The sequence below is a fragment of the Podospora pseudoanserina genome, chromosome 6 (genome assembly GCF_035222485.1).
Source record: "Podospora pseudoanserina strain CBS 124.78 chromosome 6, whole genome shotgun sequence".
Lineage (NCBI taxonomy): Eukaryota > Fungi > Ascomycota > Sordariomycetes > Sordariales > Podosporaceae > Podospora > Podospora pseudoanserina.
Genome location: NC_085925.1, coordinates 1,635,163 through 1,659,141, shown reverse-complemented (window position 1 = coordinate 1,659,141; position 23,979 = coordinate 1,635,163). Strand labels below are relative to the sequence as shown.

Sequence of the window (23,979 nt, the reverse complement as noted above, 5' to 3'; positions counted from 1 at the left end):
CAGCAGACGTGACAAATGCCTTGTTGGAATCAGGCCAGTAAAAAGCCAAGGATGAAGACTCCCAAAGTCGAACCGTAGAACATTCAAAATCCAACAAGAACTCAAGTTACCACAAGTATGTAGCAAAAACATCTGTTCAGGCATACCCTATGCTATTCAATGCCTCAAGAATAATGCCTATTAAACCAAAACTACTTCTCCCGGGCTCCCAAACAACCGCTCTGCTCTGCCAAGCCATACGACCCACCTCTCTCCTACGGCCTTCCTCAAACATCCTTATCCTTCCCTCCCTTCTCCCCCTCCCCCTCCCCCACCATCCCTCTATCCTGCCCAGGGAAATACCCCTCCTGACTCAACGCCAAACTAGGTCTACTCAACAACCCCAGTCCCGGCGTACTAGCCGTCGGCGTCGTCAACACACTATTCCCCTGTCCGGGACTCAAACTCCTACTCGTCCTCTTCCCCGTCTTCCCCCTCCCCACAATCTTCTCGGTCCAATTCCAGCTCAACGGACTTACACTCCTCATCATAAACCCCGTCGGCGTCAACGGTCCCGGCTGTTCTACACTCCCTCCCGCGGCAACAGCAACTGTTCTCCCTTTCTTGTCAGCATTACCACCACCACCCGGGTTTGGATCCGCCGGGGTAGGGGTCGTGGCAGCAGAGGGGGATGGGAAAGGGTAAGTGTGAGAAGGGCTAGGCTGGGGTTTTTTCACATTTGCCCCAGCAGCCATCCTGCTCCAGTAGCTCGCCCCACCACCATTCTCATCACTTTCGTCTGCGCTGTCTGCCCAGTCTCTATCGCTCCAGGACATGGAGTCGTATCGATCGATCGGGGGTCGCGTCGCCGTTGTTGGGGTTGTCGGGTTCGTGCCGGAAAAGACACCCAAAGCGTTGGTGCTCCCCTGTCTGCTCAACGACCTTGGCGACCTCGGACTCGGCGCAAGTTCAGGAACGACATCGTACCGTTCCGCGTTGATGATGTCGTCATCGTGAGATGAATCCCCTTCGCGCACCGTGACGTTTCTACCCCGGTGGTCACCACCACGAATCGTTTCCTTCGTTTCCCGGCCTGTTTCATCCGCGCTTTGGTCTAGCCCTTTTGCTCTTTCCACACCTGGCTCGTCCTCGTCCCTGACTCTTGCCATAGCTTCGTCACTAAAGTGAGACTGTACGAGATGGTGGATGACCGGCCAGCCGAAAGCGTTGGCGAACATGCGGCGAACCACAACGTTGTTGTGCGCGTCAGGTTCTAGTTTCACCAAAACCTTTCGCCAGGACAGACCGCGATGGTAGGCGCGCGCAATCTTTTCTTCAACTCGCATCTGTGAGGAGTCGACCACTTCTGGTTCGTCATGGGACGCGCTGGGTGCAGAGTTGACGGTAGATTCATAATCTACTGGCATCGATTTGGTGGACTGTTCCGACTGCTGAGAAAGGCCAGTGTCCTTGTGCTGAATGCCTGGAGATCCAAGAGGGGAGTTGCTCTCGCTCAGGGCCGTCCTACTGGACCGAGAGAGAGAGCGACGGCGGATCTGGAGAGTCGACGTCCGGTCCTTCACTGGCGGTGGAGGGATATCGGATGGGTGGTAGATTCTGTCATGGAAGATGGTTCGGTGCCGCTTTGATGGATCGATGAGATACTCAACGGTTGGTAATTTTGGGTTAAGCAAGTCACCGGCCGACTCAAAGATTGATGTTCTTGGTGGTGCTGTCAGGCCCTCCGCATCATCTCCAAGCTCAGTCCCACTTGTTACTTTAGACGTGGACGAAGAGGTAACCGACACAGAGGTAGAGCCGCTCTCAACCTTGAGAGTCTGACTTCGTTGATAAATCTTATTTATCTTCGGGGAGGGGGGCGATTGGGGCTTGGGGCTTTCGGTCCGGAAGAAGTTGAACAGGCCAGATAAGGGGTTGGAAGTGTTTGTCGTCGAATTTGACAGCTGTTGCAAGTCTGCAGAAGCCGGTTGTTCTTGAAAAGGGCTGACGACAGCAGATCTCAGACTCTGTCGATCATCCTCCAACATGGCATTAGTCGGTGGCTGCGGCACTTCAAGAAGCTCCTCTGTGTCTGTAGGTGTGGTTTTGCCCGTCTCGTTAGCCTCTTCTTTTTCGTTGTTTTCCGGTGACCATGGTGCAAGTCGTGGAGTGGTGACATTTGCGCCTGTTAATTCTGCCCACCCGGCTTGTACAACAGCTTCGACCAAGCCGACTTCTCTTCGTGCCTTTTCCACCCGTCCCAGGCCCTGCCAATCGAGAAACAAGAGGCAGCTAGTTCTAAGCGGTACAATTCCGTCATTTACCACGTTTGAGTAGACAGTTCGGTTTCGGAATTTTTTCAATGCTTTGTGTGCTGGCCCGGTGGGCAGGATACGGAGCAGAGGTTTGGACTCCGGCTGATGTTCGCCATACACCCGTTTGTGTGCTTGTTCCCCAAGATTGCCCACGAGTGCACCCCAACCATTTCTCGCAATCGTTGGAGCTCTCCAAGTGAGACCTAAGTCTTGGCCTGTCCTTCCAACAAGACCAAAATCCAAAGCGAATTTGACGTACAGGGGATTCTCGTGGTTCAGCCCGAGGAAGGGTGTGGCCATGGCGATAAAATTGATAGGTTCGATCAGGTCAAAGAACTGCGGTGAATGTTTCTGAATATAAGCAACAGCGTAGGTTTGTACAAGACCACCGAGTGAATGGCCGATAAAACTGATCTTGGTGAACTTGTAGAGTCGATTGCTCGGAGATGGAGCATGATGGATTGTACTGTGTTTGTGGGCCTCTTCGCCGCCATTCTTTTTCTGAGAGCTTGCCTTGAGTGTGGCAGCGATTGCTTCCGAAGCTGCTTTCGCGGTTGGGAGACAGGGCTGGTCTGGATAAGTCATGGACAAAATATGTCTTGCCAACCGTTTGCCCAAGTATTTGATACCTCTTTCTGTCCTTGTTGCATTCCCAGAAAATCCGCGTACTACGACTTCCTCGTCGTCCTCGTCGTCCTCATCTTCATCCTTATTTTCCTCGCCCACTGACTCGGGGATTTCGGTATTAGCATTTCCCTCAGTGTCTGCCCCGGCAGGCGTTGCTTCTTTCTTCTTGGCTGCCCGCTCTCGGGCTTTTCGGGCTTTGACATCCGCTTTGGCCTTTTTGACTCCAGCATCTATGCTTTCCTTCAAAAACAACATATCGGCGCCCAGATTGCTGTGCAGGCCGTGTGTGAGAATCACGAGATGGACCTTTCTCTGTTTGAATGACCGTCTGGGGCGCCTGTCTTCGGGCTTGCCACTGGCCATCACAGGCTCTACTGGGGCATCAGCTCCTCCTTCGCTCCTTGCCCGTAGCCAACCTATGTCGTCCCATCCTGGAAGCTGGGGCGTGTTCCACAAACTTGCTGTATCCTCAACTTTCAGGTGGACTGCCCTGGAGAAAACACCTTTTTGTTGCGCCGGATGGTCCTTGATAGCACCCGCACTCTGTTGGAAGTCGCTGATCCGCCCTGGCTGTGGTGCTTGTGACTGACCTCCTATTACGGGTACAACAGAGCCCAGGTTCAACGATTTCTCGTCTCGTGCCAACAGAACTTCGTAGTGCACAGCCGCCGAAGTCGAAAAAACCACTTGCGACGCAACCTCGATGATCCAAGATACACTCTCCCCGTCGTGCTCTGGTCCTTTTCCAAAGTATCCATGTTGACTGCATCCTTCGCCGGCAGACTGTCTGATATTGTCGGGCACTACCAAGTGGCAGTTCCAGGCCGCACCGGCCTTGAGCATTGGTTCGAACTCGGGGACGCCATAGCGACGAGGCTCTTCAAACTTCTCGTTCGGATCGAAATGGGATGGGTAGGCGGCAACCGAGAGTGTGTAAGGACCGTGAACGAAGGCTGCGCGAAGAGCAATGGCACAAGTATTCTTGATGCGCAAGTACAGGAACTCTGGCGATGGGAGGATGCGATCTGCCGAGGGGGTGTAAGTGACTGTGTAGCGCACCACCTCGCCAATCTTGACGCTGCCAGATTGGTGGAGGAGAAGCATCGTTGTTTTGTTTTGCCCGTGACTATGACTGCGCGTCAAATCGGTAGGAAATATATGACGTAGATCATCAGCTCAAGGTAGCGAAAGTTGCCGTATCAAACAGACGGAAGGCTCGGTAAAGATTGTGTTGGTCTTCGGGTACACAGTAGTTTCATGAGAACATTGGTCCGATCATGAGCCAAGTGAGCCAATGTGCTGAGTTGGCAGGACGACACTGGTGCTGAGACTTGAGGGAATGTAGTTGCAAGAGGCGAGATTTGTTCGAGAAGGGCACTGAAAATGTTCTGGATCTGGTTTGGCTGGTTGCAATACTGGGATGGTGTTGTGGGAGATGGAGCTCAGTTAGCTAATTAAAGCTTATCCTTCCTAGCGTGCCCTTGTTATAAAGGGGGTGTTCACACATGGTGAGGTCACTGAGGGCCGGGAAGGTGAGACGGTCGGCTTCTCAGGAACGGAACACAAATAGATAGCTGTGGATGTGGACGGTGATCCATGAGAGGAGGAGGCTGAGCAATCGGGGTTTTGAGGATGCCGCCTGCGTGTGTGCCCCGAGGCGTCCGCATGCTTCATATGCCAGAACAGCGCAGCACAGCACAGTCCAGCACACAATGGGACCCCAGCAACTAGGCTTCATGTCATCGTTAACTGACGCCTGCCAAGAACCCGACGGGCGGGATGCCAACCGGGGTAGGGGAATTCTTTTTTGATCGGCATGCAGGTAATTCGTTACACACCATACAGCGATATTTACCCGTGTGGATGCCACAGTTCATTAACAGGTGTGTGTTGACCTCATGCCTAGAGGGTAGGCTCGTGATGACATACTTTCTTGGATATTTACTTGGCATCTTGGGAATTGATACTTCCTAGAAGTCCCAGACGGATAATCTGGTCTTGGTGTGCTACTTTTCTTCGTATTACCGGAGCATTTCAATCCGTGCTGTATTACCATAGTGAGTGTGCTGGTGAACCTGGCAGTCGGGCCAGCCACGTGACCCACTAGACCCACTGGGCTGGCTGGGCTGAGCACCCATCCCAACACGGCAAGGACTGGATGACCAAACCTTCTGACCGCCAACTTTTTTAAACCGGCAGTATTTTCACATCACCAAAAGACCCCTCTCCGACTCTCGCTGTAAACCGTCACCGCACGTATATAGCTTTCGCCCCACAGACCGCCCGGCCGGCCGTTTGATCGCGACAATGGGCAGACGGCCTAATGCCCTGATTCTGCAATACTTCGAAAGAGGACCCAAGTTGCAGGACCAGAGCAATCGCTACCCTCATACCTGCAAATCGTAAGCCCACCGCCTACCAGCCGCCGCCAGACCCGACCGCCTTTATATTGCGACACACTGACCTCGCCGTCCAATGTTCAATTGCTAACTCTCTCTCGTGGAATCAATGCAGATGTGGTGAACACTTCCCTCGCGGTCGCCTCGACAGCCTGACGAGCCATCTCACCAAGAAATGCCCTGCCATCAGCGAAGCCGATCGAGTCAGCGCGTTGCTCACCCTCTCGGGGATGGGCCATGCATCCAAGACATTCCAGCAGAACCAGCAGGCTCATGCTCACCCCCAGGTCTCCGATGGCTCTTCGGTCGACCTTCCTATGACGTCGCGCGACTGGACTGCTCTTGGAGTGCTGGCTGAGGTCTCGAGACAAATCGACTTGAATGAGAAGAATGACGATCGCGGCCAGATGACGGGCGCAATCCCAAATACCCATTTGGGGACTGCGCAGCCTGGAGAACGCTTTGATATGCAAGATCAATTCAATTTTGACAATCCGCCGTTGAATCAGGACATTGATGCGCAGAAAGACCCGAAGGGTGGGTTTTGCAACAAAATGTTGGGGGAGATGCTTTGCTGACCGCCATTCTCAGTTGAGCCGCCGTCGCCGAACGCCGGCGACAGAGGCCTCATTACCGACGAGCGACTCCAAGAAATACTACGCGCAGAAAATGAAGCCAATACCGATTCTGCCAACATTTCAATGGCTGCTGCTGCGACTGCTCGCCTGCACCCAGCATTCCTGGATCCCGAGCTTCTAGCCGATGAGGCGACTGTTGCGGCCGTGACAGAGGCTGCGAATCAAGCGAATACCGCCGCTGTGGCCGCGGCTGCTGCTGCTGCCGTAGCTGCTGCCGTAGCCGAAAACAGCAATATCTCGACCCCTGAGCAGTCTGGGCTGGAGGACCAACCACCGCCGACGCCCACACCGCCTGCGCTTCCCGAGTCCCTGATCCAGAGTTCTGGAATTCCAGTCACTACCATGCCCAATGCTCCTATGATTCCGGTAACGAGCGATGCGCCGGCTTGGGTAGATGGCAACTACGCGGCGGCTTCTTTCCAGATGCCTCTGAACAGCCCGTTGCCTCAACCTCCTGCGCCCCACGCGAAGGGAGGGTTCCGCCTCGACACCGCCAATGGTGCCAAGTCGCGACATTCTCGCGCTCGGTTCAACCCTGACAGGAGAAAGGAGGTCCAGGAAGTCCGCAAGATTGGAGCCTGCATTCGTTGCCGCGTGCTGCGAAAGACGTGCTCTCAGGGTTCGCCCTGTGATACCTGTCGCAAAGTGCTATCACCTCGCGTGTGGCGCAATGGGTGCGTGCGCACCAAGTTCTCAGAACAGTTGGACCTGTACTCTGCCGGAGTACAAATAGTCCTCGCCCAGGCCCGGGTAAATGGGATCAAGCATACTGTGGCTCTTCAACACCATGGAATCTTGATTGAAGCTTGTCATTTCCCGGACTACGAGTCTCGACTTCAGCTGCTCGTTCTACAGAGCGAGCCTGAGAGGGATGCGGAGGGGAAGCTGCTTGATGCAAGCATAGCAGAAGACCATCCCTCCAGCTACCACATCGCCATGCTTGACAACGACAACCAAGACGTTCCTGCTCGAGTGGAGACGTACATGCGCGAGGTCTTGCCAGAAATGATTCGGCGCGAGCCATCACAGTTTATGCGCATTACTTTGCAGACTGCCGTCGACGTTGCGACAAGAACCAATGATGAGCTTCTCAAGAAGTCCCTTGAGTTGTGGGGTCTGGTTGAAATACTGGATCGCGAGCGACAGTGGACCATCACCGTCAAGAACGGGGAGAACGAGCTTCAGCCCAGGATCATCAAGGAAGAGACAGATGGCGAATTGTTCCATACAATCTGTCTTCAGCTTGCCGCGGCCACAGAGAGAAAAGCAGCGGCCACTAGCAAAGCGCTGTTGACTGGCATGCAGCGTGTGCTGCAAGACAGCAAAGTCAAGATTGACTACAACATGTATTTTGCCGTTTTGATCTTGCTCAATTGCGTGGAAAAGTCCATCTGGGCTTTCCGGGCTTGGGAACAGCCGAACCTAAGGGGCCAGTGGCCGCTCGAGAAGGACCCAGGCAGCTTCGCCCAGCAGGGCTCCGTCATCGCCGAGCTGTTGCACATGTTGCTAGGGATTCGTAAAGCGCTTCCACGCACATCACGTCGGGAGTCTGATGGGAAGTTGGTGACTGATGATGCGAACCCGTTGATCCAGGCCTATTTTGAGGCCATTGACTTGGACTGTAAGCACCTTTTTTGCTCTCTCTGGTTCAGTGGATGGGAAACTAACATGTCATGACGTACAGTTGCTACAGTAAAAGCCAAACAAGACCAACCGAACTTCTCGCCGACGGACCCCCGATCATTTGAGCTTCTCTTTTGCTCCACGCTTCTCTTGCCACCATCCTCAGACTAGAGGGCTAGATGGAGGCACTAGACATCAACATGGCTTTTTTTTTCATTTCTCAGAGATGTCGGGCCAACATTGTTTTTGTTTGCCCAGTTGATGATCTATTTAATCTGGCTTTGTCTTGCTTGGAAGCGAAAGGCGGGAGTTGGAGTGATGGGAGGGCTTTTTGACATGAGCTCGAATGGATACCTGCACCTGGACAGTTGGGGGGAATCAAACAACACAAACTGGACATTATATTTCTTACGCTGTCGGATACCAAATCACAATAACACCAAAAGCGCAAAACCCTAAAAAAAGCACACGACATATATATTTTACCACACAACATGTACCAAGCGTACTGTACGACTACAATGAATGGGGAGTTTTGCAGGAGGCTGGGAGGGAGTAAGCGGAAATGAAAGATAATGATGGAGCTACTGTATGACTTGGGGTGTTGTCGACGAAATCCAGCAGGGAAGTGGGAAGGAGTAGGAGGTGATTTTCTCCGGCGCTGATACGGATGGTTCAATAGACCAAAAAATACCCAAGTATGAAAATGAAGATTTCTGTTTTTTTCTTGTACACAATGTGTTAAAGCATGAGGTATGAGATACGCAGGCACTGATGAACACTCTTATCTTCACATTAATGGAGAAGCAACCAGATTTGCCGGCGAGATGACCTTTAAGGACGCCCTGGTTATTTATATTGGATTTGCAGTCTTAGGCCTACTTGCTGGCCCTTTTCTTTGTTGCTTTGCTGTTTTTTTACTTCGTTTTTTTTCCACGGATCGCTTTAACGGACGGCGCTATATATATTTACTCATCTGGCGATCGCGTTCCCAGAGATGTTTGTCACTATTCCGTCTCTTTTAACACATGTCTTTGACCAAATAAAGATGAACACTTATCTCACCAATATTGAAAGGAGCAGCATATTTAAAAGTAAAAGCATATGATCTACAAATCATTGGCAAAGGGGGGGGGGTTGCTGAAAAGATAGATAGGGCGCTTTGGAAAGGGTTTCTCTCTCTCTTGATACATCTGAACTTGCCTGTCTGTCCTTAGAGTCCAAACACATGGAAAGAATTTATCCAAGCATAACCCGAGGTTTTCCTGCATACGATCCCAACTTTGTCCCGGCTTTACTTGTCTATTATCTCAGGTTCTCTCGCGTATCATTCCTAGCTTCTCGTTCCAGTATCCCAACTTACAAACAACGCTCAAGATCACACAAAAGACATTCTTCTTCAAAACCACTCTGACTTATCAAAACATCTAACCACCAAACTAACTCCCATAACCTACTTTCCTTCTCTCTTCTAACATAACCCCCCCTGAAAATCCCTAACTAACATGCCTAACCTGCTCTGCTGAAATGATCCTTACAAGTTCAATATCCATAAAACGTTCCTCACAAACTCCCCACACTCCCCCCGGTCTCCCTCCTCTCCAGCCCATTTCCTACCGGCTTCTTAGGTTTCCTAAAACAAGCAAACTCGCTCTTACTCGCCTCCCTCAACCTCTTCAGAACTGCCCTCATCTCCGGCAACTCCCCCTGCAACCTTGCCCTAGCCTCATTATCTGTCCTCCCATCCAACTCCTGATAAATCTGGCTCTGGAGCTCGCTTGCCCGGTCAGTAGTGTAATGGCTCAGCGTCTGCGCCACAAACTCAACATCCAATGTTGCTTGCATCAGTGCTTCAAGGTCATACCGCTGCCTCGACTTGAAAGCTTCCAGCAGTTCCTTCGAGGCTTGTTCGAGCAGATAAGACAGGACCTGGGAGGTCAATGTCGCGGCTGTGGTCGATACCTGAGTGTGGACGAGGACGAGAGACAGGAGCGCCTCGTAGACATAAGGACGGACTTCTTTTGGCCGGGACGGGGAGGAGGGCGCCCAGTTTGGATCCGACACTCCGGCGCGGATGATGCGTTTCAGTGTCTCAATGGCGGGGCGGGTGTAGGATTGGAAGAGCCGAGCATCGATTTGACTGAGGACGTCACGGATGGTTTTTGTCTCATCGGTGAGTTTGACGCTAAACGCGTTTTCAAACTGGGTGTTGAGGTCGGGGACGATTTCGGTGCGGAGGGCCGAGAGGTTGGAGAGGGTTAATAGCATGCGGACGTTCTACTGCGGTCAGTAACTTCATGGATATAGAGGGGAAAAAAATAAACATACCCGATCACCAGCATCAATCGTACTCCCTCCCACCGCCGTCGACGCCCTAGGCGCAGCAGCACTGCTAACGAGAACATACCCATCCACATCCACCGTCCACTCATCATCCGCCTTCTTCACCGGCCTTTCCGCATTCTCCACCATCCCGCTCAGCGCCTTGTACAGCGTCGTCACATACTGGCTTCTAACCATCTGTAACAGCTTCGGCGGCGGAGGCAGAACAATCTCCCCAGCACCCGGTTTGTCCATAGCTTCCGAGATGTAGAGAATGTTCTGCATACCCGCCAACAACGCCCCTTCAAACGCCTTGAAACTGGCAGGCATCTTGGTCACCTCTTTTCTGTCCGGGGACCTGTTCCAGTCCTCCACGTACTTGATGTTTTCGGCGTCCCTGTTCCACGCCGCGCACAACGCAGTCACGCATCGTTCCCTTGCCACGCCAACCAGGGTCTTAACCCGCTCGACTTCGGCTGCATCTCCCTGCCCGACCGGTTCAATAGAAGCCATATCGCACGCCGCCACACCAACAAGAACCAACATCCGAGCGAGGTAGTGAACACCACTCAACGAATTAGACCACGGCGGCCAAAACGCAAACTTCTCCCAAGCCTCCCCCCTCCTCGGCGACGGTGGCGGGATATTATTCGGATCAAGATTGAACCTCGGGTCTCGCGGTGTCAAATTCCCACCATACCCCGGCGTGCTCGGCGTCTGCGGCATAGGCGAGAACAGCAACGAGATATCCTCTGGCGGAGGCCCAGCAAAAAACATCAACACACTCTCCCGAATCAAACTGATCAGTTCCACAGCGCCCTTCTGGAGATCAACCGTGCCCTGTTGAGACAACCGATGATGCTCCTTCGACTCGCCTCTATACCCAACCGGCAAGCTCCTCTGCGTCTTCCCCTGAATAAACCCCTGAACCGTCTGCCAAAACTCGAGAACCTCTCCCAAAATTCCCTGAGAGGAGAGCAAGTTGCTCATATAAGCCACGTTGAGCTCCCACAACTCGGCAATGTCAGGGGAGTCAAAGGTTTTAGTCTTTGATTCGAGGGACTGACGTCCAAGAGTTCGCATATGAGAAGCAATCGTCTGAGGGCTCGGCTTCTCAGAATTGGCAAGACGGCGCCTCAGGATCTCAATCTCGACCTTGGACCGCTCCGTCGTCGACTGAATCTTGCTCTTCAAGTAGTCGTAACGACTGAGCAGCCACACCCAGATGGGGTTGTCTTCCACACCGAGCTCCAGGAGGAGGGTGATCAGTTCCATATGCTGGTCACCCGACTTCCCAGAGTCTGGCTTTGCCATGTTGTATGGAGATACCAAGCTCCTCCAGATATCACGTTTGAGGTTGCTGATTTGTTCCTCCACGTCATGCCACATGCGCGCTGCCAGTACGATACGATACACCTGGTCCTCATCTGGCTGCGACCCCTCGAGTTCCCGCGCGAGCTGCTTTGCTTGTTCGGCAAATCTTCTCGCTTTTGTGTATTCCTCCACCAATGATTCATGGTCATTGCGCTTGATGCTGTCAGCGATAGCTGCACTGATCTCAACGTACTCCTTGTAGCTATCCAGCGACGAGGCCACAGTTTTCAAATGCTCTTCCTTCTCCCGGCCACCGAGAGCTGGGCCCCAAACCTCCTCTGCCTTGGCCGATACATCAAGCAATGGCGCTTTGATACCCAAAATACCGTACTCGCTTTCTTTCGCCAAAGCGTTCTTCTTTCTAGGGTCCGTCGCAGGGTTCAGGGGGCTCGTCATGGGCGCTCCGCTGCCACTCCGAAAACTATTCCTGCTGGCATGTCGAGAGTGCGCCCTGGCCCGAGGCGGCGTGGGATCAACCCCGCGGTATTTCATTTCTTTGTAGACATTGTCGATGGTGGCTTTGGCGCGGACGAAGCGCTCAAAGTTGGATTCGACGAGCACTTTCAGGGAGGCGGATTTTTGGTCGATCGATCGAGACAGTATGTCTAGACCGCTGAGGAGGGATTGGGTATCGGCTGTGGCGTGCATTTGGGATAGGAAGAGCGCTGGGGAAAAGGTCGTCGAGGAGAGGAGGAATCGGTTGCCTGAGAGCATGTCCAAGTAAGTATCTTGGTATATCAAAAACACGACATCCTACAAACTTACGAAGCTTCAAGTCATCTTGAAGAGGAACCCCCAGCTGTTTTAATGTCCGAACAACACTGTCGGTTGACCCTAGGGGGTCTGGCTCGTCTCGCTGCACCAAATTCGCAACACCACTCCCTGAAGTCTCAGAACCAGGGACGAAGCTACTCCTGGTGCTCACAGCCCTTTCCAATGCCTGGTATCTCGACTTCCTCCTGTTCGCCTTTTTCTTGACACTCTCATCTTCAGAGGCGTCACTGTCGCGGTCTTTCTCTGTTGGCCACTGGACCAGCGTTTCAGGTTTCAGCGATGATATTTGGTAGAAGTCGAGAACGGCCCGCTCTCGCTCGATGTCAGCCATGGCGCCGATGTCGCGATGACTTCTGCTCTATCGGAGACTGGTATTATACTAGAATCTCTCGTTGATAAGGGGACATGTAATTCGTCAGTCATGCATCGTGGGGGTGCTCCATTGTGTCGATGTCGTCTGTTTCTGGTGATGCGTCCGCGGCTGTCAATGCAGTCGTTGCGGTTGGCATCGTACAGGGGTCTCGGCGGAGTGGCAGGGATTGGAGCTTGGAGCTTGGCATCCCGCGTGCCGTGTGGAGGTCGAGCATCGGAAACGAAAAGGTCCGGCGGCGTTATCGGGTGAAGAAGAGCAAGTGTTCACCGCCTGTGTAGGGCCGAAGAAAAGCGTCGATTCTGCCGGCCATATGGAAGATATGGAAGGCGACCTCGGGCGGTGAGTGAGTAATTATCGCTATCGGCTACGTAATTGAACAGATTCAGCAGCGAAGCTCCGTCAGCTCGGTCTCATTATCACTGGCCCTGTCCCTGCAAAGCACAGGCCATCAGCCGCTGCCCGTTGCGTCGCTGCCAAAACCTGCATCAGCTGGTGGATTCAGTTGGTTGCATTGAGGTCGGTTTTTATCCTCCTGCTCTTCTAGGAACCTGGCACCTAAAACTCTCTGCCATTCTTGCTTCCCTAAACTTTGACGATTTTCCTCTTGGTCTGCCGCTCTTTCTTTCCATTTGTTGCCCTGTTGCTTGTTTAAGACGGGCATTTACCCAACCACAAATTCATATCAGACCGTCACCATGTTCGCCCTCCGTGCCATTGCTGTGCCTGCGCAGCGCCAGGCCTTCCGCGCAGCTCCCCGCGCGGCCGTCACTCTTTCGCTGCAGGTGCGACAAAGAATCCCAACTTGTACTCAGCTCACTGTCACAATCACACAGCTAATACCGGTCCCTCGAACAGAACCAGAGACTATACTCCGAGAAGGTCGCCAAGTACGAGGGAAAGAAGGATGCGAAGGTATGTGTTGGTCTCAGAGGGGCACATGCGACAGCTTGCCGCAAAGAGGGGCTTGAAAATCACTCAAACAAAAATCAAGCCTTGACACCTCGCCGACAAAACAAAACGCCTGGCTGACTATCCCAGGGTAACTACACAGTCAGTTTGATCGAGGGTGATGGCATTGGCCCCGAGATTGCCGTTGCCGTCAAGGACATCTTCGCCGCCGCCAAGGTACGTTTCGCGACAGCTTCCGTTCATCCGATACCACCTCTACAAAGCACAAAGACTAAACAAAAGAACAGACGCCAATTTCCTGGGAACCCATCAACGTCGACCCCATCCTCAAGGATGGCAAGACTGCTATCCCCGACGATGCCATCGAGAGCATCAAGAGAAACAAGATTGCCCTCAAGGGTCCTCTTGCTGTATGCCCCGCCCCCACTTCTATCGTGTAAGTTGGCGCATTCTAACATGGGCTTGCAGACCCCCATCGGCAAGGGCCACGTCTCTCTCAACTTGACCCTTCGTCGCACTTTCAACCTCTTCGCCAACCTCCGTCCCTGCCGCTCGGTTGCTGGATACAAGACCCCCTACGATAACGTCGACACCGTCCTGATCCGCGAGAACACCGAGGGCGAGTACTCCGGCATTGAGCACGTTGTGGTGGATGGTGTCGTCCAGAGCATCAAGCTCATCACCCGCGAGGCCAGCGAGCGCGTCCTCCGGTTCGCCTTTCAGCATGCCCGCTCCATCGGCCGCAAGAAGGTCCGTGTCGTCCACAAGGCCACCATCATGAAGATGTCCGACGGTCTTTTCCTCCAGTGCGCCCACAACATCGCCAAGGAGTTCCCCGATATCGAGTTCGACGCCGAGCTCCTCGACAACACCTGCCTCAAGATGACTACCGACCCCATCCCCTACAACGACAAGGTCCTCGTCATGCCCAACCTGTACGGTGACATTCTCTCCGACATGTGCGCCGGTCTCATTGGCGGTCTCGGGTTGACGCCCTCCGGCAACATTGGCGACGAGTGCTCCATCTTCGAGGCCGTCCACGGTTCCGCCCCTGATATTGCCGGCAAGGGTCTTGCCAACCCCACCGCTCTCCTCCTCAGCTCCATGATGATGTTGAGACACATGAGCCTGAACGAGTACGCCGACCGCATCGAGAAGGCGGCTTTCGCCACCCTTGCCGAGGGCAAGGCTCTTACTGGTGATCTTGGTGGCAAGGCTTCCACCAAGCAGTTCACAGATGCGATTATCGAGAAGCTTTAAAAGAGATACCAAACTTTGTTTATAGACTGTACTTGTACGGCGTAACCGGACTTTTCGATAGTAATTGTTTGGGGTGCTGTGAGATAAATAACGATGATGATTGTAATGATCCCAACTCTTGGTTCCGGCGCGTTTTCCTTTGAAGTGAGGCTATATGGGTATTTCTTGGTGTGGTATGAGGTGAATACCGGGGCCTGTAAGCAAATCTAGAGCTTGCTATAAGATAGGCTTATGAGGGAAAATCAGGTCAGTTCTGGTTGGTTGACTAGGTTGAAGGTTACCCAGGGAGATGCGCACATGGATAAGAGAGCAGCGTCATCGCTATATCATATCCCCTTACTCCACCTTATCTTCTTGCCGTATCAACGAGACTACAGCGTGGCAACAGGACCAACTGATGGAGTAGAAGGGAATGTGAGTTCTAATGTGCCATGATGGAACGGGTTGTGTAAGTGAGGGATTGTTTTTTAGATGGGTGAAGTGAAGTGAGGTGGGTGTCGATGGAGAATTGTCCATCAGGTAGGTAAGGTGGTGTGGTGAGCAGGTATAATGAATACCCTCCAATGTTGTAAAACTTTCTTATTTGAAGAGGATGCAATGCGGAGAAGGGGTGAGAATTATGAGTAGTATAAAAGGCACTTTGTAGTGGTTTTTTTGAGGTCTGGGTTTTCCTAGATGAAGGGTGTAAAAACATGGACGTTTGTCACAATTGATTTGAGCTGGTTGGAAAGGAAATTGAGAAAATCACTTACGGGCAAGAACTTCTTTGTTGAGAAACAAAGCTGACTACCCACCTGAGGGTATGGTTGTCAAACGTCTCGGGATACGTCGAAACGAGAACTGTTGTCAGCTTAGATGAAAATCCGAGTGCTGCAAGTTTCGTGGTACGTTGGGATGAAGCAGATCATTGCCATCAGTGTTTGCTTATGTTTGCACACCAAGATACAGATAGAACTTTGCTTTTGCTTTCGATGCTATCATGCCTGGAACTTTTAATGTGATGAGTTTGACTTTCTCTACACCATCTTGGATAAGGTACCTAATAAAGTCTGGCGTTCTTCACCTCCACCTGTCAATCCATCAACCACAAGAAGGTGTGCTGATCTTTTCCTATTCCATACAGCCATAAATCACGAGCTATTACCTTGTGTAGGGCCAAAACGTGGGGTTTTGGCAAAAGCCAACCGTATAGGTCTTTACCGACCTGTTCCCGGGGTGGTGTTCTTCCTGCTTGTCATTCTCAACTCGGAAATTCTCCCCAAAGCTGGCCAGCATCCCATACAAAGTTGGAAGAACCACATAACGTGGCTGACCCAAGCCGGTCCATGTATAAGCTTGGACGCATGTAGGTCTCCCAAGTGGACATATATGCGCTTCGACCCCCCTCATTCCTTTACTCTGGGTTAAAACTCATGCAAAGTTTCCCCAGATGCTTCCAACCACTCACGTACCAAAAGCTCACGATAACAGAAGGACCTCTGCTAGCACATGTTGAGCAACCACACCCGACCAACAATCAACTGACACTCCTCTGGAAGCAGTAGGGTAGCATATAATGTGACAAACGTGTCGCACCGCATATGTAGCACCCGGCTGGGCAGGGGACCCTAGGGAACCTTCGTCAGCCTATGTTGTAGGTTTCCTCCGTCTTGGGAGGTGGCACGGGCGTCGTCATTGACAGCTTGCTTGTGTCAAGGGTCTAGACCAGATTGGTGGTTCACGTTTGCTGTCAGAACCGACGTGCCAGATGCTGCCCACCTAGGTACGAATGTGATGACTTCACATTCATCGGTTGTGATGGGAAGCCAGCTGACCACTGGCTGTTCAGAAGAACTCCAATACGGAACCACCGGCTTGGCCAGCGTTGTACGATCCGCCTCGTGCAGAAAAATCACCTAATCTCAAGTAACGTTTTGATGTTGAACAAGGCCTTGGCGGCTCTTGGAATGGTCTAGACATTGTTTGGTGTGAGGAGCACGAGGCTCTTAAGCAGCATCTCCAGTATGTCTCATGGGAAGCTCGTGTCGGTTGCCAAGGCATGTGACCTGTAGGTCCCCTAATCAGGAAGGGGTCCATTCCATGGTGCTTTGAATCAAGATCGTTTCGAATTTTTGAAGGAATTTGGAGCGGCAAGCCGTTGAAGTGCATGCTCAGATACTAGCAGCATCGCCCTAGGGTTGACTGCCGTAGTTGAAATGTGATCCGATGCTCGCAAAGTCAACGTGGAAAGGAACCGAAACAGTCTGCATGTCGGAAAGGTAACCACCCGCTCGTCGGGGTGGGTGAGCAATTCGCGAGCAAGTTTCGTGGCAACAAAGTGGTCAGTCATATACCGACAAACATCTTGGAATGTCCCCAGTGTTTCCGGCGCACCGGACAAGCGCCCCAAGCTCAAGGCGACCACGAACAGGTGAACAAGGCGCCAGCGCAGCCCAACCCGTTCTCCTGAGCCAGTGATTCCGTCACGCGGTCTCTGCTCCTAGGGGTTCAAGGACGAGGATATCTCCATTTGTCGGCTCGCCACTTTAGCTCGCTCCATTACGGAATGGTACGCAATGGTGGAGACCAGGGCAGGGCGTTGTTGGCGAGGGATCCCTGATGGTAGTTGCTGCTGCACCCTGAACACCATTTTAACCCAAGAACTAGAGAACTACTGCCTCGAATCATGAGAGCCCAACTCTAGGCGGTCTCGTAAGACACGAGCCTAGTTGGTTGTCTTGCCATGGTCTCGGTCGTAGCTATAGCCAGAAGCAGGCACCCGAGACTTTTTCCCTCATCAATCGTCTAGAAGAAGGCCAGGATTCCATAGCGGGTAACGGACCTCGGGAGCCCGTGCTCTTCGCGTGTTCGGCTTTATTACTTGAGAGCATGATAGGAGGTACTGGGTGATGCCGTGAATCGGGAGGCGTGAGGTTCCCAAGATTAGGACGAGCCAAGCATTGGCTAGAAAAAGCATGGAAACGGTTGGGAATTCCCTCATGACTCGGTAGGGGAGCGCTTACGGAACATTTGCACAACCAATGAGCAGTCGAATGGAGCTGCAGTTGCTGTGCTTCTACGGCGAGAAAATCCAGTCCGGCTGTCGAAGTCCTGCGCCACAAAGAGGAGGGTATGCGAGTGACATTATTCGTCATTATTCCCGAGTCTGGAATTGAGACGGTATTTGTGATGCTCGATTGTACTAATGCTGAGATCTATCGATCAGGACGCTGGAATGAGGTGTCGTCCAAGTGCTAGACTTTGAGACTTGGCAGCCGGCTTGGCTCGCTTGGCAGATGTGGTAAAATACCCCACTTCACCGCCACTTACCAATCCGAGAAATGCCCCAGCTTGTGATTGGTTAACGGCCGAGCCAAGACGCCGGGAAAGACAAGCTAGGGCCACACACCCTCAATCACCGTGAGAATGTCGTTATCACGACACTGGCCTGCACGACATCCAGTTCAGCATTCGTCTCACAACCTGTGATCGGAGACTCACTCCAAGAACTCTTCTCATTCTTTTTCACATGGAATGACGCCTGTTCTGTGTTTCGACATGTCACCGCGTTGCGGCCGGAGATCCTCAATCTCATCATCTTGATGTAAACGCCTCCACCACATCTCCTTCCAAACTGGTTTACCGGCCGCAAAAGCTTGCTGCCACACTCTCGTCCTTCCATTGCCACTTCTGCAAGAGCCGTTTCGAGGTCGCCTTCAGAGTTCTCTTTCTGTCATTTTTGGGCATGATATTCCGATGTGCCCTCGACACATGCCAAGGCCTGGACAAATGAGATGATTACACGCACGTAACCTGCTGCCACAAACACGGTGTGGTGTTCTGCAGTTGCGGGGGTCGGCTCATCAGCTCTCATCTTTCCAGAACGATGTGATCGCCCGAGACAGGAATCTTGGCGCTTCCATTCGTACTCTGGAGCCCTGCGTGCTGGCTGGAGAACTTTGGAACTCAAGCTCTACAGCCAAGACGGGAACGGAGATCATTGCGGCGTGGCTTACAATACCAAGCCGGTAAACCTACCTTTGATACCACCTACGACCACAACACACCAATACAGGTGTTAGGTATTTCCCCCCTACATGACACCTCCATTTCTCCTCCCCGCACACGTTGACCCCAGCCTGGTCAGCAAACGGCTGGCTGGTTTCCGGTTTCTGGGTCAAGTGTGGTGTGTGGGCTGGGGAACCCAGCTGCACCATGTCAATCTTGACCGCGACTGGCTGATGTCCATTCTCAATGTCATAACTTGGGATAATGATGTCTGACTCCCGGCTTCACGGCAACAAAGTGCTTGCATGAGAGCCCGGGTTCCTAAGCTGCGGGCCCAGTGGTTCGCTTCTCCATCCTCGCATCCCACCCCAAGTTAGCTACAGGTTCGAAAAAGCGCCGAGATAGGGATGCCACCACACCAAACCCCATTCTCTATCTGTGAAATACGAAATGCACGAAGGGTTGAGTAGTACAGACATCTTTGCAACCTTCTCGCTCCAACCGAGAGAAAACATGGACTCAGCCGGCTGAAGACCCAGGCATGCAAGCGTGATTGATGTGTCGGATCGCTATCAAGGTACATAGGTATGTACCTGAAGCTAAACAAAATGGCTCATGCTTAGGGCAACTCTTCCTGCGATTTGGCTTCGGCTGTATGCGCTCCCCCTATTGACCCACCAAGTCCACACCCACTTTCCGATACACACACAGAGAGACCCCAGGAACTGGAAGACCCGAGTCCCCGAGTCCGTGTGTATCTTTCCATGGATGCCCGTGCTAGTGACACCCGATAGGAGAAGGGGCCAGACAGCCCACCCCCTTGTCAAGCGCTCTGGATGCTTTCCCCTCGTGCCTCGTGCCTGGTCTATATAATTTACGCTCTGCCCCGTCTCCCGTTTCCTTTTCTCTAGCTTCCCAAAATCATCTCGACTGCCTCCTCACTTCTCTGACCTTCGTCTACCTTTCTTCACTCTCAGCCACTGCCATATAAGCGCCAGCTTTACACACACTTACACACACACATCTCCTCACTATCAAGATGTCTTCCTCACCCACCACCAGCACCCCCAATCTCTCTGCTTCCTCCAGCACGGTTGACCTCTCCCACTACGACCCCAAGGTCCGCAACCTGCTCGAGACAGGTAGCGTCAAGTTCCACATTCGCACCGCTGGTGCCAAGTGGGAGTGCACCATTGTCGACCGGAATACCCAGTATGTTTGTTGTTCTCATCCATCGCATCTCTCAAAACCGCTCAACTAACCCGTTATTTCTCCTTTGTAGCGAAAGAAGAAAGACCCTCCGCGGCGACTCCTCCTCCTCCATCACAACGCTTGACTCGAACCAAGCGAGCCCTTCTGCTCACTGATTACCTACTTCACACACTCACAATGTTCTCTCTGAGTTGCTGATGGTGGTTGGTGGTGGTGCCGATATCGCTCAGCTGAAAGTCCCGGGATGAGCTGAAAAGGGTTCAAGGCTTTGGGGGTCCAAAAATCCCGCCTCCTGGCTTTCCCCCACGATATTTCTCCACGATCCCGGGATTCGGGATCCGGGGATACTTCTACCATTGAACGGATATATCGGGGGTGGAGCTGTGATGTGGATCCCATCGGCACAAGCTGGAAACGCGCGCAATTGTGGAGCTCTTTCAGCTTGTCTTTTTCGTGAGCGACTGGCTCGGGACGTCACCGTCTTCACCACTTTCGGGATTCCGAGAGATCGCGGTTTTTTTTTTTTTTTTTTGGGGAGGGAGGGGGCATTGGTTTTGTTTGTCATAAGCGGGATTGGGAAAGGTGTTTAAGGCGTTAAATAATATCATTTGATTAGTTGGCTAAGTTTGAAGGAACAATACCCGAGTTTGGCTAGGGATGTACACAAAATAAAAATTATCAAAGTTACAACATGCCTGCCCTCCTGCTTTGGCGCATGAACACTTGGGAATTATGCCGCCTTTGCCGTGGAGATGTCTAACAGAGGTTGGATCCCCATGGAGCGTTATGCGCGGGCAAGAGCGTTTAGATCGAGTGGAAACCCTTAAACTCAAATTCCGACATCTTCCTTATGCCACTATACTCGGAAGTGGAGTTATGTACCACTGAAAACATGCTCACACTAAGGAGGGGTCAGGAGACCGTTGAGCGACACGCTTGCCCAAGTGCCCAACGGGAATTTGCTGGTTTATAAGCCTCAAAGCTAACGCTTGATTAACGGTGAGACCCTTGCCTGTCCCGAGCCTCGCTGAGGAAGCTAAAGACCGTTTTATAGGAATTGACAATGACACCAGCAATATCAAGTTTTAGAATGCGATGCCGTCGAAGATCGGTACAAGGGGTGAGGAAACGAAGGATGGCCAAGCCGGGCTTGATCTTGGCTTGAAAGCTTGTTTTGGTGGTTTCGCCTTGGCGATCCGATTGTGGGATTTCAAGGGGGTATACTGTTATTGCTTGCCCACTACCTATGTTGTTCAAGAAAGTGGAAAGACACACGAGATATAGTTAGAAGAATTGTGAAAAGATGTTTAACCTGTTCATCAGTACAGTGGTAGCGTCATAGCCCCACGTAGGTATTACAGGGGAGCATTCTCTACTATATTCACAACTTAACTCGTCGTTTTCTCTGAACATTCTTGGGCGCCCCAAAGTACCTGCCGTACCTTACATCATATTATTGAGTTGGATTTGGGGAAGCAAGAAAAACTTCGGAGGCACCCTACCTACCTTTATTAGCTAACTATGTCAAAGACATATCAATTATCCTTGAAGGCCCGTATCCTAACAATTTTTCTCCATACCTTCCACCTTGTAGTACGAGGTGCCGAACGCTCTCTTTTCTTATCACAAAGACTTACTAACAAGAGTTATGTTTTAAAAGATCAATGGCACAAGATACCTTTGACTGTGGTTGCCATTGCCACAAAAGGCAGGAGCGAAGTCGTCCTCGTGGTCTTTCACCCGTATCTCCCAAAAAGGAGGGAGTATTCCAAACAAAGGAGTAGGCCAATAAGCATCCAGAGAATTCTTGGTCGCCAAAACTCTCACATTTACCAGCTTTCAGTTATGGTAAGAAAAGCAAAGCTCCAGCCATAGCTATTTCATTCACCACAATTTTCTGGAGTTTCGCCCCAATTATTGTCAGAACAAATAGGGGAGAGGAGGCATCGCCTTGCCTATTGGGTATGTGTATTGTACACGCTAAGTGTATACATTACCCCTAATACTTTTATCCCAGCCTCGTCCCAACTTCTCACCCATATAGTCCCAACTTCTCACCCCCCCAATCTCTACATTTCACCTTTCCAATCTCAGCATCTCACCTTTCCAATCCCAACATCTTACCTTTCCAATCCCAACATCTTACCTTTCCAATCCCAACATCTTACCTTTCTAATCCAGTATCACCATCTTCCAATCCCAGGATCTTACCGTTCCAATCCCAGCATCTTACCCTTCCAATCCCAGCATCTTACCCTTCTAATCCCAGCATCTTACCCTTCTAATCCCAGCATTTCTGTCTTCCAATCCCAACTTCTATCCCTTCTCGTCCCAACTTTTATTTCCCCAGTCTAAACTTCTTATACTCCTATATTATGAATGGAAGAAACGGAGGTGATATGGAACTGGCTGAGTAAGGAGGATCCGTCAGTTACCGGGTCTTTGCATCTTGGGGTATGTTTTAAAATGGGTCTCTTCGGTGGAATTCTTCGCAGTACAACACACTGTCTGGAGCCCTTATTACATTGAAACACGACCCCCTCCCCTCTGTGACGATATCCTATGTGTACATAACATCTCTTCCAACATTTGTAGAGTGGTAATATCTAAAGGAGGGAAAGACGGAGGAAAAAACGGAGAAAAAAAAAGGAGCCAGCCCTTACCTAAGCCAGTTACTGGGTTGCCAGCCAATCATCGTGCAACTTTTTCTGCTTCTCCCACTCCTTAACCAACTTCTTGCGCCGATTTTTAGAAATGACCTCCCCCTTGGCATCCAAAGTAGGAATGCCACTATCGTCTCATTCCTTATACTCAGACGTCTTGAACATTGCCGCAGGATCGATTTTGGCACGTTCCCGCAGCTCCCTCTCTTTCTCAGCCTCCTTTGCTTTCTGCTCCAGCTTGGCCTTGGCTTTGGCGATAGCAAGGGACTCTTGCTCTGCGCGAGCCTCTATGAGAGACCTATCGAGAAGCCTCACCAAGGCAAGCAGAGGGCTATTGCGGTCCTCCAGATATATCCCTAGGTTCCAGAGGTGCACATCGCGAAGCTGGTCACACAAAACAAGTAAATCCTTGCCGGTGCTTTGCCAGATGCCAAATCTTTAACGATTTTGCGGAATTCCTGCAGCACCTGACTGTAAGGCGCTGAAGTATCGATAGAGGTAGGCGTGGCTAGGGTTGCCTCATCAGCGAGCTTGGAAATGGCATCATGATCGACCGCCGAGCCGATTGCTAGGGCTCAGACCTTGCCACGCAATTGCGATGCAGGGTATATGTAAGGCTTTGTTGGCGCCGGAATATCGAGTCCGGACCACCCTATACGTTCTGAATTGGTGAGATCCCCTTCAGGATCCAGGCCGAAGATGGTGACAATGCGAGTAACCCATCGCGCCAGGGAGAGGACTGTTTCGTCGGCAAGCTTCTCGGCTGAGTTCACCTTGGTGACAAGATCAGAGAGGATTCTCATCACAGCGGATGTGTTGAAGGAATCGCAGAGCGCATTGTCGACGTCGGCCTTCGCCTTCTCCAGAGACTTCAGCAACTGCTGGTCAGCAACCCCAATATCTTGACCCTCGGCATTGGGGCGGGTGTGTTTTGACAGATCCAAGCTCTTCAAAAAGAAATTATTAAGCCTACCCTCCCACCCAATTACCGCCTTCATGAGCTCATCCGTCACCTCAATACCATCCTGTCAAGGCATCAAAAGGAAGCAGATTCGGAGAGACCGAGCAGTCCAGTCTTTCTCGGAGAGCACACTTCGAATAGTTGTGTAGTTCTTAAGACTCTTGCTCATCTTCAAGCCTCGGATCCTATTTTCAGTTAGCTGCGCTGTGTCGCTGAAGTCGTTGGTGCTATCACTTGCCTCAGTTGACCCATATGAATAAAGTAGTTTGCCCACTGCACATGGCAGTCCGGAGTCGACCAATACGCCTCTGACTGTGCCAACTCGTTGTCATGGTGAGGGAAACGAAGGTCAACCCCTCCGGAATGAATATCCATCGTCTTCCCTATCGCTTCCGACGCCATGGCAGAGCATTCAATGTGCCACCCAGGCCGCCCACGACCCCACGGGCTATCCCAGGCTGGTTCGCCTGGCTTGCTGGCCTTCCACAGGGCAAAATGATTCGGGCTCCTCTTCATAGATGCTCCTCTGGACAGCGACCCCTCGCCATCAGCCAAAAGGGCAG

The 23,979-nt window shown here is 51.9% G+C and overlaps 8 protein-coding genes across 8 annotated transcripts; 3 read left to right on the top strand and 5 right to left on the bottom strand.

Moving 5' to 3' along the window:
• Positions 1-266: 266 nt before the first annotated feature.
• On the bottom strand, positions 267-4,025 carry QC764_602700 (uncharacterized protein; the record flags this gene model as incomplete). The annotated part of the gene is made up of 1 exon (XM_062948773.1): positions 267-4,025. The coding sequence occupies one exon, from the start codon at positions 4,023-4,025 to the stop codon at positions 267-269; it is 3,759 nt and encodes a 1,252-aa protein (XP_062797472.1).
• A 1,057-nt stretch (positions 4,026-5,082) lies between these two features.
• Positions 5,083-8,358, top strand: QC764_602710 (uncharacterized protein). The gene is made up of 4 exons (XM_062948774.1): positions 5,083-5,323; positions 5,436-5,857; positions 5,912-7,579; positions 7,643-8,358. The coding sequence occupies exons 1-4, from the start codon at positions 5,229-5,231 to the stop codon at positions 7,750-7,752; spliced, it is 2,295 nt and encodes a 764-aa protein (XP_062797471.1). The 5' UTR covers positions 5,083-5,228; the 3' UTR covers positions 7,753-8,358.
• A 378-nt stretch (positions 8,359-8,736) lies between these two features.
• Positions 8,737-12,382, bottom strand: SEC5 (Exocyst complex component S5; the record flags this gene model as incomplete). Its single annotated transcript, XM_062948775.1, has 3 exons — positions 8,737-9,858; positions 9,910-11,981; positions 12,043-12,382. 3 exons carry the CDS (start codon positions 12,380-12,382, stop codon positions 9,145-9,147), a joined length of 3,126 nt encoding a protein of 1,041 aa, XP_062797470.1. The 3' UTR covers positions 8,737-9,144.
• A 334-nt stretch (positions 12,383-12,716) lies between these two features.
• Positions 12,717-14,665, top strand: IDH2 (NAD-dependent isocitrate dehydrogenase). The gene is made up of 5 exons (XM_062948776.1): positions 12,717-13,206; positions 13,280-13,336; positions 13,463-13,549; positions 13,621-13,743; positions 13,802-14,665. Exons 1-5 carry the CDS (start codon positions 13,120-13,122, stop codon positions 14,591-14,593), a joined length of 1,146 nt encoding a protein of 381 aa, XP_062797469.1. The 5' UTR covers positions 12,717-13,119; the 3' UTR covers positions 14,594-14,665.
• A 2,704-nt stretch (positions 14,666-17,369) lies between these two features.
• QC764_602735 (uncharacterized protein) lies at positions 17,370-17,799 on the bottom strand (the record flags this gene model as incomplete). The annotated part of the gene is made up of 2 exons (XM_062948777.1): positions 17,596-17,799; positions 17,370-17,474 (listed from the first exon to the last, which is right to left on the bottom strand). Exons 1-2 carry the CDS (start codon positions 17,725-17,727, stop codon positions 17,370-17,372), a joined length of 237 nt encoding a protein of 78 aa, XP_062797468.1. The 5' UTR covers positions 17,728-17,799.
• Positions 17,800-18,209: 410 nt separating this feature from the next.
• On the top strand, positions 18,210-21,075 carry QC764_602740 (uncharacterized protein). Its single transcript, XM_062948778.1, has 3 exons — positions 18,210-19,792; positions 19,863-20,791; positions 20,847-21,075. Exons 1-2 carry the CDS (start codon positions 19,620-19,622, stop codon positions 19,945-19,947), a joined length of 258 nt encoding a protein of 85 aa, XP_062797467.1. The 5' UTR covers positions 18,210-19,619; the 3' UTR covers positions 19,948-20,791; positions 20,847-21,075.
• Positions 21,076-22,590: 1,515 nt separating this feature from the next.
• On the bottom strand, positions 22,591-23,453 carry QC764_0092520 (uncharacterized protein; the record flags this gene model as incomplete). Its single annotated transcript, XM_062940937.1, has 2 exons — positions 22,591-22,811; positions 23,114-23,453. The coding sequence occupies 2 exons, from the start codon at positions 23,451-23,453 to the stop codon at positions 22,591-22,593; spliced, it is 561 nt and encodes a 186-aa protein (XP_062797466.1).
• A 30-nt stretch (positions 23,454-23,483) lies between these two features.
• Positions 23,484-23,932, bottom strand: CARS1 (Cysteine--tRNA ligase, cytoplasmic; the record flags this gene model as incomplete). Its single annotated transcript, XM_062940936.1, has 2 exons — positions 23,484-23,601; positions 23,691-23,932. 2 exons carry the CDS (start codon positions 23,930-23,932, stop codon positions 23,484-23,486), a joined length of 360 nt encoding a protein of 119 aa, XP_062797465.1.
• Between the last annotated feature and the right edge of the window lie 47 nt (positions 23,933-23,979).

Excerpts from the sequence above, each read along its gene's own strand:
- IDH2 (XM_062948776.1), top strand. The coding sequence starts at position 13,120 with ATGTTCGCCCTCCGTGCCATTGCTGTGCCTGCGCAGCGCCAGGCCTTC. Across the intron at positions 13,337-13,462 it reads AGGGAAAGAAGGATGCGAAG|GGTAACTACACAGTCAGTTT; the intron begins GTATGTGTTGGT and ends TGACTATCCCAG. Across the intron at positions 13,550-13,620 it reads ACATCTTCGCCGCCGCCAAG|ACGCCAATTTCCTGGGAACC; the intron begins GTACGTTTCGCG and ends ACAAAAGAACAG.
- QC764_602740 (XM_062948778.1), top strand. The coding sequence starts at position 19,620 with ATGTCTTCCTCACCCACCACCAGCACCCCCAATCTCTCTGCTTCCTCC. Across the intron at positions 19,793-19,862 it reads ATTGTCGACCGGAATACCCA|CGAAAGAAGAAAGACCCTCC; the intron begins GTATGTTTGTTG and ends TCTCCTTTGTAG.
- QC764_602710 (XM_062948774.1), top strand. The coding sequence starts at position 5,229 with ATGGGCAGACGGCCTAATGCCCTGATTCTGCAATACTTCGAAAGAGGA. Across the intron at positions 5,858-5,911 it reads TGCGCAGAAAGACCCGAAGG|TTGAGCCGCCGTCGCCGAAC; the intron begins GTGGGTTTTGCA and ends CGCCATTCTCAG. Across the intron at positions 7,580-7,642 it reads TGAGGCCATTGACTTGGACT|TTGCTACAGTAAAAGCCAAA; the intron begins GTAAGCACCTTT and ends CATGACGTACAG.